The sequence below is a fragment of the Castor canadensis genome, chromosome X, assembly GCF_047511655.1.
Source record: "Castor canadensis chromosome X, mCasCan1.hap1v2, whole genome shotgun sequence".
Classification (NCBI taxonomy): domain Eukaryota; kingdom Metazoa; phylum Chordata; class Mammalia; order Rodentia; family Castoridae; genus Castor; species Castor canadensis.
The window spans coordinates 48,046,635-48,059,093 of NC_133405.1; the positions used below are offsets into that span (position 1 = coordinate 48,046,635).

The window sequence follows — 12,459 nt, forward strand, 5'->3', positions numbered from 1 at the left end:
TAGAGGTTTTACACTTGAGGAGCACTGTTACTTTTCAGACAGGATCCTGAGAAGGTTTTGTGGGATTTGTAGCTTATAAAATTGGGAAAGCTTTCTTTGAGAATACAAAATCAACCATGAAAGTAAATATTTATTTAAAATCATAACTTATAACAAGCATTAAAATGATGGCAACTACAACAAGCAAAAGTTCTAAGCAAATTGTGTTGTGTATATATACACACACGTATGTATACATACATTTTAATTTACACAAACATCACTAGTGTAGCTTCACAATCTGAAATATGAAGTGAACATCTAAGGTGAAGGATATAATGGTTTTATGTTAAACCAAATACCAAACTTTTGCAAAGTTTACATAAACATGTAGCCACGTTTACATATAACAAGAGCCCAAGAGTGACAGTTGTCTCACTCTTAGAGGTAAATATGCAGAAAGGTTCATGTTCAGCTTTTGGCACTTCTGCTTAACATCAAGTTTTTAAAATAAACTACCTTATCTAAGATTTAGTTTCACAAAAAAATCTTTTCAGTTAGAATAAACAATTTCTTGGCTTCAAAATTCTGTGTGTATTTAACCATATGAGAATAACTGTCCCATTTAGCCAATGGAAGCTTTTTCTGTGACCCATTTCTAAATTAACAGATGCTGGTCCATGTAGTCCTTTTTGTCATTCGGAATAACTTACCAGTTTTCATTTATATTATTGGGACCAACTGGAATCATTAAACAAATAAGCAAGACTGCTAAAGCTTACTCTGTTTGAGGCAATGCTTACATACTTAGAAAAAGATTCATAATGTAGTGCTTGCTTATTCTATAGTTTTTCTCAAACTAGATTACTCTTAAGCAGTAAACCTAGAGTGTAGAGTGGCCAGACTGTGACTATAATGACTCTAGCTGCCTTCTATATGTTGTCAAACATTTATCTGAAGAATATCCACTTCATTAGTTATGAAGTCAGCCAGAAACCTGTCTGTTTTAAGAAACTACTCAGCCATTGAAAAATAGACACTCCCCTAAATGGAATTTCAAGGAAGTATAGAATGAACAATTCTGTTCAAGGCTGCCAAAATTATTTTCTGCATGCTGGTTTATAATTCACACACATACAGACTACATGCAGAAAATCCACTTACTTTACTTTTGAAAAGGGCATTTTGCAAAAGCAATTGTGGTTAGTTATAATATATAGCAAAGCTTATATATCTTTGGTTCTATGTCTCAGAGATATATATTTCTTCCAAAAATAAATAGGCATGGCAGAAAAAATAATTCAATTATCTTAAGAGAAAAATCAGTATTTTATAAAAATTGAGCAAAAAATATATAACCGATGTTTCTTTTAACTTCTTAGCTAATTACGTTGCTTAATAATCTAACACCAGTGCAATTTTAATATTAAAACGATTGTACACACTGTATTTAACTGTATATCAAAGACACAAAATGCTACTAAACAAAATAGTGCTATCCCTTAAAGTCATTTAGGAATTATGCATTCTGAAAACATATGGGAAAATAAAACTGCTGAAATATGTTGACAAAATTGACTCTGAAAGAAGTGCAAGAGGAGAAAATAAACATGTAGTGCTATCTGCAGAACCTAAAGATCTTTTAAAAAAAAGTAAACACATTACCCAGTCTCCCGTTTTCAGAAAACACTTGCATTTTAGGGAGAACTGTTAAAGAGATTTGTTTTTAAACTCCTATCTATGATAACTCCCTGTCACGGTTTCAACTCTTGGGATAATTAGCTTCATTAGTTAATGACCTCCGTCTCTTTTCAAATATGATTTTTGAATCAAATAATTCTCTTTCCCTACAGCCTAGAGAAGGTCCTTTTAGATACTTTGCTTCAGCTGCCTTATAATCTAACCCATCGACAGCAGAAATTGAACAAATAATTGCTTCTGGCAGAAGAACTTCCAGGATAAATTTAATTTTGTCACCTCTTATCCGAGTCAGCATTTTTTCGTCTATTTGCTTGTAGATTTCTTGTAAGTATTTCACCACCTCATCCAACTGATCTTCATCTTCAAGGTATGTTTCAATACAGGGCGTGAACCTCTTTGCATGCAAAAAGGAGTTCAGCCATCTGGATTTTTTTGTGCCTTTTAAAATGGCCAGAAGATGGTCCTCGGCTCCCTTTGCATTCACAATGAAGTCCACGAGGTTCTTGTTGGCTCGGTCCCGAGCAGCCTTCATGCGATCAGGGAGAGTTTTCTGGAAGGCCATTTGCTTGGCCTGGGAACTCACTGTCATTTGGTCTGCAGTATCTTTATTATACAACTTTGGAAATAAATTTCTGAAGGTATCCCGTTTGATTTCTTTCCTGACTGGATAACTAATGTCAGCAGCATAATACTCAAGGAAAGAGCCTGCAAAAGAACCACAACCTATTCTAACTCTGTAGTCACAAATTAGCGAGATGCACCAATCAATACTCTCTCTATACTCCTCCCTGGCTTTATCCACTAGTGCTTGTTTCTCTTTACAGTCGAATTTTTTTAATTTTCTTAAAGGTACTCTAACTCCTTTATTTTCAGGACTCATGTCTGCTTCAACAAAAATCACACTTGCTTTTCGCTCCTTTCGCCTGATGCTTTTTACCACTGCTGGCCAAAATGGGTATTTTTGATATTTAAACCAGACTATTGCTCCTGTTTCAAATGGACGTGGCTCATAATGAAGAATGAAGCGTGGAAGTTCTTCTTCTTCCTCACTTTCTTCTAATGCAAAATCACTAAGATAATTTGGATGCAATGACTTGTTAGTAACTAGAGCTTCTTCCCTAAGTTCATAGTCCAGTATCTCAAGACTTCTTTCATCATTCTCAGGAAGTGAATTATCGGCAGGGTCAGAGGCACTAAGTGAAACTGGACATTCTCCTGAACAATTCTCAGGGGATGTCTCAGCACCCATCTCTAATTCTAAAGAAGGTTGATTCTGGTTGGCAACTATGCATGGATTTAGATTTGAGGGACCCTCTCCAGGATCATCAATATTCTCTGAGGAGGTAGAGCAAGTAGAGGAAACAGCCAGGTGCTCTGGGAAGATGTCCTTTTCCTCCTCTTTCAAAGCTTTGGGCACAATGAGAGCATCTAATGGATCAACCTTTTCATCTTTAATATCTGAACTTTCCTCTTTGACTATGGAACTTACAGACACAACTGCTGAGAAGTCAATCTTTTTCTTGTCATCTTTTTCATCATCATCATCATCTGAAAGTGAAGGGCAAGTTTGACTCCAGCTGAAGCTTTGTGATGACTTTACTTCCATTTCACTTTCAATAGTATCAATGGCTGTGTCCACCTGTAATTTCTCATTGGATAGGGAATCATCATTCTCTGAAGATATTACCAGGGATGTTGGATCTTCACGTTTCTCAAGACACTTCGGTAAGTCCCCTTCATGCTTCCGATACTTTTTAAGAGGGGGTGAATCAGACGGCTTTTGTGGTACATTCTCAGATAGTATAGTGATCTCATCTTCATCTGAAATACTTTCTTGACTCAAATTTCTTTTCTCATTCAGGATATCCAACGCCACTTTTAGTGATCTTTCATAAGCTGTTTCCTCTCTAGGTAGAGCACTGACCACTGACTGTACTGCTAGGGAGGGGGTAATGGCTTCAATTTGAGATTTATTTAGGATTTTTGTTTCTGTGCTATTCACTGTAATTTTTTCATCTAGTGAGAGTATTTGAACTTCTAGGGAAAATGCCTTTTTTCTTTTACTATTTGAGGAAATCTCAGATCTAGACAAAACTTTTGCTGGCCATAACTGGTCTTTCCAATTGCACAGGACATACTCGGCATCCATTATGCTTTAGATTTGTATGCCAAGTAGTTAATGTCAGAGGATGAGGTGGCTGGCTGCCCCTGTCACTACAAACAGAAGTCCTACCACAGACAAAAGTCTCAGAAAAGTCTCTTGATTTATGACTACAAGGAGTTTATGGCCTGAGTGCCCTAGTTTTCTTCAATCAAAATTTTCCCAGGATATTGAACATGCTGTTTGAATAGGAAATATCTGGAAGATACTAAAATAGGGAAAAAGAAAAGTATTAGTAAATAAAATCATTTGGCCAAAGCAGAACATAAGCAATTGCAAACAGACAAAAGATAGACTAGAAAGAACAATTCTCAATCAGGAATCAGACAGACAAAAATGCAACATAATGTAAGGAGATGTAAGAAGTGGAAAATTTGTTTCATAATACCTCAAATTCAAGAATTCACGTTTATTAAAAAGTGAAAGCATATACATATTAGCAGAGGTGGGAGAGCTTGTGGTGGTGTGCAAGGAATCTAGTTGTCATTAGATACTTTGATATATTTGTGTTATACAGAAATACATTAATGTTACTGTACTCTAAACATTATACCTGTGAGTCTCCGAACTTAGTAGGTATCAGAGTCATCTGGAGGACTTCTTTGATTTCTAGGCCCCATCTTTAAAGTCTAACTGAGAAGGTCTGGATTGAGCTCAAAATTTGGTGTTTATAGTAAGTTAACAATTCTAATGCTACATGTCCAAAAAGAACTCACTGAACAGGTAGATGTGCTAGCTAAATGCAGTTTTATAATTTTTAAGCTGCATGTGCTTTGCTCTTCTACCAAAACATCAGACAAAGACAATGGGTTATGTATCTGCTAGACCCAGTAAATAATAAGTGACCTTGTAAAAAGTATACAGAGACTCAGAATATTGCTATAGCCACTTATTGGATAGGGTGCCTGTCAAGGATTTTATCATTAGTCCAATGGCTGGAAGCTCAGGTAGATGTCTGAATAACCTCTTTTATGATATCTTCAAAGTGTTTTAAAGCATGAGATTCTTTCAAAGCTAGATGTTATGACTTTTAAGTACAAATGTTGTGACTGCCAGATGGGAACCAAATGAATTGCACCTCAAATTCTGAGCTGAACATAAATTTAAAATGTGGTTTTAAATTTAAAATACTACAGCTGCAAAGCAGGAAGAAAAATTATCCTTCAAGATCTCAATTGTGGAATGTTTTATGAAATGGGAAGAGTCTTACCTTCTGTCACGTGGATCCTGGTGACCCTATAGTTCAGCTGTCCTCACTCCAACTGCTTGTCCAGCAGAGTCTTCACTCTCCTGGGCACTTCTCTGGCCGCACTGCTTTTCTAGGGTTAAACTGACATCACACACAGATTTCTCAAGTCACGTACACCTCTGATATTAACCTTAGCTGTTTAAAAGAAGACAGGGAATCAACCCAATAAAATGGAAAATATATAAAGAAATTTCCCTACCAAAATTCTACCAGGCACATCATTCTGGAACACAGGGATGAGGTAAAATTTTATCCTTGATGTAGATGTCATGTATTTTCCCACATGTTCTTAAAATGTGAAATGCTCTTTGGGACATGTTATGTTATTTAGCTCAAGCTGAACTCTTCCTCCAGAAAAGAGGGAGGTCACAATAGGAGAGAAAGAAGCAACAATTATCTTGTGTCTACAAGTCAGAATTACAGATTTTTCTGTTTGAAAATCTTCACATCAGTCATTATGTGAATTTCCTTTACACTTGCAAAATTTTTAGTGGACTCAGTTATACAGTACATGCTGCCTCATAGTGTTCAAATACAAAATAGTTCCACTGCTTTGCCTACTTCTTAAAAATGGTTGCCTGGAAAAAATTTAGGCTATTTGGCAAGTGCCATCTTGTGACCACAACTGGAACTTCATTCAGCCTGCCCATGATGAGTAGGCAGGACCTTAATCACTACTAGATCCTTCTTATGGGAGAAGGATGGGAACTACACTAGCCAGACAGGAGTCTTCTCGAGCTTCTGGAATTCAGTATTTTTAATTTAAGGGTTTTGTTGTATGGGATTGTAACAGGATCATAACAGCTTTATAACCACAATGTTTGTGATTATAAAAACATCCAGAAGCTTATTAAAATTGAAAAGATGCAAAAAGACATATATAAAAGAAAGTACAATTCTATACAAATAGCAATCACACACACACACACACACACACACATATTATATCATTTGAAATCAGCTTCAGGGACCCCATTTAAGAGCATGGCTTGAACACTGTTCTACATAAGGTGTTTCCCACATAATTTTAATAAGTCATTTTAAATTAGGCATTCCCCTAGTTTAAAATATTTATCTCAAGATTTTCATGAAGATGTAAAAAAAACAAGTATAAAGTAATTTTTTATTATTTTTTCTTTTATTCATATGTGCATAATATTTTTAAAATAGAGAACAGTAAAGTTATCCCTATTTCTTCAATTATTCAAATAACCCCAGTTTTGGTAGATATGTTTTCCAGATTTGGTTGCACAGATTATAGTAAAAAAAGAAAAAAATATATATATACACACTTTAAACTAAAACACATATTTAGTCTTAAGGGAGAGCATGTAATATGTACTATTCTATAATCTCCTTTATCTTATAGTATTTCTTAGACATTTTCAAATCACTAAATGAGGTTTGTGTTTCTATATATCATATACATAATATTTCATAGTAAAGATGTACCATGCTATTGGTACATATAATACTAAATTTGGCTGCAGAAACAAACCAAATACTCTACTTAGATGATACAGAGAAATGGTTCTTGCTGACCATGAGTGTAGCCTGAAGTAATGAATTGCAAGGAGGACATACACAGGGCTATGGTTGAAACAGCAACAGGCTACAAATTTGCTCATATTAAGGGAATATTCCACTATTGGAAAAAGGTAAGGGGTCATGGGAGCATGTTTGTGTGCGTGTATGCTTATGAATGTTTATGCATCTGAGACAAAAATGGGTATGTTGTTTCAGCTTCCTTTTTCCTTCATGATTATGAAAATACTGAGGAAATCTACTCTAAAGCTAATGAAACACGTTACAAATAATATTCAAGCAACCTGACTACCCAGAAATGCTGGGATGTTAAAATGAGAGTTTATTTTCTTTCAGACTTTTTCTAATTACATATATATATATATAAAATATGCATATACCACATGCAAATGTCTTCAGTCAACTACATCTTTAATGACTTTTCCATGCTCACACACATGTCACATACACATACTTTTTTATGTATCAATTTATAGAAGTAATTCCTCTATGCTATCAATACTTCTATCAATTATATTTGTGTATGAATTAATGCTTACAACTTCAAAAAATAATAGAATATCTAACAATATAAACATAGTATGCCAAGTCAATGAATTAGTATGAAGAGCCATGCTGCACTGAAGCCTTAATTTAGAGGCAGTAATCTGATCACCCCCTTTCCCACTATGGCCTTGGGAGATAAAAAAAAATTCCAGAGGATTAATTCCTTCGAAATGGCAACAATTCTCTCAAAACAACACACCATTTCTGCCACTCCAAAACTATTGTCCCTATGTTTCTCATCTTTACTCCAGGGCTGAGAAGTTACTAGAAAATAAAATTAAGACAGACATTACCTTGAAGCTTCTTGTCAGCTGCAGCCTGGTGAAATGCAGCTCCCCCTCCAAGACTGGCTGAGCAGAGCTCACTGCCAAGCTGCTCAGAAAAGGCTCTGCCCCCTGTCTGTGATGAGGAGCAAAAGGCCCCTCCCTGAATTACAGGAGAGAGAATTGCCAAGAGAAATCTTTGAAGAGGTGAAGTTTGGAAATACTCCTTTTTAAAGATCTTTACAGTGTAACGACAACAAGTGCATGTTTAATTTCTATTCAGACCATTAAGGTAGGTAATTTCTTGATGAAAAAAGGTAGCAAATTACTTTATCATACAAAAAAATCCAGTTAAAATGTTACTTGCAGATATCTTCCCTTGCCTTCTCTGACTTCTTACCTCTACAGGTGAATTAAATCCTCTTCTGGTAAAATCTCCATTAAAACAGACTGTTAAGGATACTGATTAGGATTATATCAAAACTGTACATTATTTGAGAGAGAACTGACTTCTTTATAATTATTTTTTCTGTTTCCAAGACATGGTTGTATCTTTCCTTTTACTCCATTCTTCTCTTTAAACCCTTCAGGAGAGTTCTAGAGATTTCTTCACATATATGTTTACTTCTGAGTAAAGGTAGGAAATTACTGGTTTGGCAGTAAAGTATCCATTTTATATGTGGTTATCAATAAGTGTCAATTCCCTTTTCATGCATTTCATTGTTTTTCAGTTGGGCAATTCAATGTGGGGAGAATTAATTTTTAAATTGATATGCCTTTATTTATTTCTATGCTTGTGACGTATTTTATGCATTCTATTTATCAAAATTTTCCTATTTAAATTTAAATTTCTGATTTAAATAGAAAGCCAATTTTGAATAGTATTATTGATATTTGGGGAATGAAGTATTTTATTTGCCTTGGTAATATATCTAACATATGTGGTGTTACTCATATATAATTGCATTTTAAAAATTAGTTATATAAGCATTAATATCAGAATGATAAATACCAGTAAATTAATGAAGGCTACTTCTCAACTCATATATTGTTGGGGCTATAAACAATTCTTAAATCTCAGAGGCTTAATACTCAAAAAGTTTATTTTGCTGATGTTTATTTTCTAAGTCATCAAGTAGCCAGAAAGGAAGTTTCTTTGTTTCAAGCTGTCACTAAGGGACCCAACTTTCTTACATCCTATGGAACAAATACAACATTTTCAACATGATGGAAGTATAGCAATGGTGAAAAAATGAGTGCTGCCAGGTGTTACAGGTGGGGGAATGTGTAGCTATAAAGGGATAGCATGAGGAAATGGTCAGGATGATGGAACTCTTCTCACTGGTGGTTGTGGTTATGAGTCTAGACATACTTGAAAATCCAGAGAACTGTATACAAAATGTATGATACACATAATATACACATAATGTATAATACTTTAAAATATGACTTTAATGGTTAAAGAAATTTGAAGAAAAACATAATAATCATATAAAAAGCAACTCTTTATAAGTATGCTTTACAAGCCATTTGTTTCTTCCTTAGGCATATTTAATTAAAACAACAAAAAATAACAGTCATATATAATCACAAAGCACTAGTTTCACGTAGGATATAAAAAGACATAAGACCCTATCATCCATAACAAGAATGACAAATATTTACATAACCTACAAAGTCAACTTTTCTTCAGCTCATCAGAGAACTACATTAAATTAAATATAAAAGGGTGATCAGTCCCTTCAAAGAGAGACAGTATATGCACACCAGTTCATGTTTGCTAGAGCATGGAGATAAAGTGGTTGTCACTCAAACTGATAAGAAGAAATCACCTCAGATTTTTTGTTTTTTTCTTAAAGTATGGGCTAGTTTGTCAGCTGTGTTACCTGAATCCTCCCTCACTTTTATATTTACTGTCAAGTTCTTTTTCCTGGTCCTTAACCACAGCTCACAAAAATGAGCAGGGACCTAAAGAGCCCACATCACTGGTTCAAAATGCAAAAGGCAGATACATAGCTCCACACCCTTAAATCCATACCATTCTATCAAGAAAAGCAAAAGCAGTAAGCTATTAGGGGAGAGGGAACAAATCATTTCCTGGATCCAGGCAATCACCTAGTGCTTCTAGGGGAGGAAAAGAAGGAAAACTCATCTGCCTGGGGAGAGACAAATAGAAAACTCCCCCATCCTCAGGACAGTGGCAGACACCCACTGCTGTTGGGGGAGAAGTAGAACTAAGAAACCCTTAAGGAGTGGCAGGAAACCCTCTTGGGCCCAAGATCTTACATGAGTAAAAAGTCATCGTCAGCTATTTCTGAGGAAGGAGCATGAAAATATCTCCCACCAAAGAACAAGCAAATCTGAGTTCAGCTGCCATGAGAAGAGGAAAGAATGCTAAAAAACAAAGGCCCAGACTGAAGATGCAGGTGCATAGGTGCCTCCCAAAGATTGAGTCTCTACACAGGACCACAGACAACATTTCCTGCCTCACCATGAGCCTAGCTACTAATACTAACAGTAGCTCCAAAATCAGCAATACCATGAAGACAGATCCTCCTCTGGTGGCATAGGTGTGAAGGGACTCCTGAAAATTAAGGGTGGAGAATCATGGAGAAAAACCCTCTGACACCCCAGACTCAATAAATAAGTTATGCAGGCCAAGGCAATGAAGTGAGAAAAGGCAGAACAATCTTCCAACATATTTTATAGCACCAACATTAACCTGATGCCAAAAACCCTCACATTAACAAGTATGGAAAACAACAGATTAGTATTTGTGATAAATATAGAAAAAAATCCTCAATAAAATGCTATCAATCAAAGCCCAAATTATTATGAGTATTTTAATTATTAATCAAAGCCAATTTGGGCTTTGATCAAAGCCTGATGTGGGCTCTTTAGGTCTCCTGCTTTGTCCCTACTCATTTTTGTGAAAGAAGAATGATATATCATGACCAAATGGAGCTTACCCTAGGAATGTAAGTATGGTTCAACATTTGCAAATCAATCAATGTAACATCATATAGCAGATTAAAAAGAAAATTCTCAACTGATGCAAAAAAATCCATCTAATAACATTCTACAAACACACAGGATAAAAACCCTGAACACACTGTAAAATAAATGGATCTTCTTCAACCTGATCAAGGGCATCTACAAAAGAGCCTACAGTTATCATCATACTTAATAGTGAAACATGGAATGCTTTTCTACTAAAATTCACAAACATGGCAAGAATGTCTGCTTTCAACATCTCTAGATAAAATTATAGTGGAGATCCCAGCTAATAAAACAAGACTTAAAATAAGTCACAAATAATGTATACATACATAATCATATATATACATGTGTGTATTTATGTATGTAGTGAGAGAGAGCAAGACTGTATTAATGAGTCTGAGAGGACAGGAGGCAGGAGAGGAAAAGAGAATATTAAAGAATAAAAATATTGAAACATCCCATCTATATATAAATACAATATAACAATGCACTGTAAGCTGTTAAATAATAGGGAAGCAGGGTGATGCAGTAAATACTGGGGGTTAATCTAATTAAAGCATGATATATACATATATCAAATGCCAAGGCAAAATCCCCTTGGACTATCACTATATATTTTTTAAAAAGTGAAGGACGGGTTAAAACAAGTCCTTTTCTGGGGACGGGTACCAGTAGAAGGGGGAGAGCATAAGGAAAGGGTGAATAAGGGTGAATATTGTGGATGTATTTTGTATTTACAAATGAAAACAGAATAATGAAACCTACTGAAATTGTTCTAAGATGGAGAGGAGGGTGGATGAGAGAGAACGGTAGAGGGGGTGAATCTAAGATATGGTGTAAGCACATATGTAAATATCACAATGCATCCCCCTGTACAACTATTATATGCTAATAATAAAACATTTAAGAAATAAATTAATGGCATGTGGATTGGAAAGGAAGAAGTAAAACTGTATTTGTAAACAACATGATGATCTATACAGAAAATCTTAATGAATATACAAAAAAATTTACCAGACCTAACAAATAACTTTAATAATATCAGATTAAAAGTCAATACAAATGATGTGAGGCAGGATGGCAACTGAGTGATACCATCTGGCATTCTTTCTCATGGGCACACCTTATAGAACAACAATGCTCACACCTAACTCCCTGAAGAACTGCAAAGAATCAATTCTCTAAGAGCCAAAAGGAATTCTAACAGCAAGGACCCACATATCGTGGTTGCAGAAGCCCCAGTCCAGTACCTAGAGCACAGGGAACAAACCCTCACTGTACCCAGAAGTTCCTTCCTACACACTGAATCCCATGGCTAGCAAACTCAGCTCATGGATCCACCAAGGCCTGGCACACCTGGCTCATGTCCCCTGTGCCCTGAAGCCCTCACCTGGTACCCAGAAGCCCACACACAGGGCACAAGAGGCCACGTCTGGCATTCTTTGCCCATGGACCCACAGAGGCACTGTCTGCCAAGCACAGGATCCCCTACATCCACAAACTCCGGCACTGCATGCTCTGCACTGGGACCCCAGAAGTTCCCACGTGGTGCTCTTACCTGGTGCATCTGGTATATGAATTGCAAAGTGGCAGACAGTAAGAAACAGCAGGCAACAAAACCATCCTCACTGTGACAAAAAAAAAAACATAGAGTCCACAAGGCCAGTAGGGCACTGCTGCCAGCCACAGCCCCATCAGAGAAAGTGCAGTGCCATGCATCTTTGTTGGGAACTACCTGACTACACACATTCCATTCCATTGCAGAGCATGCCACTGGAGCATGTACCTAACAAAAGACTGTGCCCAAATTACAGTAACAGCCAGTAAATAGTGGAGGGCCTGAGAAAGGAAAACCTGTAAGTGAAGGAAGAATGGTGTGAGACTGGCATATTGACAGTCCAAACTTCAGAGTCCTTCATCAAAGATAATATTCAGATATCCAAATTCTGACACCTCCCCCCTTCCACCCTGCACTGGAAAAGGTGCAGTCTGCTATCTAGCTAGACTGCCACCTA

General features: G+C 36.2%; 1 protein-coding gene across 5 annotated transcripts in view; it reads right to left on the reverse strand.

The window, feature by feature from the left end:
- Positions 1–110: 110 nt before the first annotated feature.
- The window catches only part of Pwwp3b (PWWP domain containing 3B), a 34,986-nt gene continuing 22,637 nt past the window's right edge, over positions 111–12,459 (reverse strand). For 4 of the 5 annotated variants that reach the window (XM_074064375.1, XM_074064376.1, XM_020152109.2 and 1 more), the window contains 3 exons: positions 7,475–7,607; positions 5,052–5,225; positions 111–4,049 (listed from right to left, as the gene is read on the reverse strand). In XM_074064375.1, the coding sequence (XP_073920476.1) occupies positions 1,742–3,829 (2,088 nt within the window). In that variant the 5' untranslated portion in view covers positions 3,830–4,049; positions 5,052–5,225; positions 7,475–7,607 and the 3' untranslated portion in view covers positions 111–1,741. The remainder of the gene's footprint in view (positions 4,050–5,051; positions 5,226–7,474; positions 7,608–12,459) is intronic. The other variant, XM_074064378.1, reaches the window with a different exon arrangement.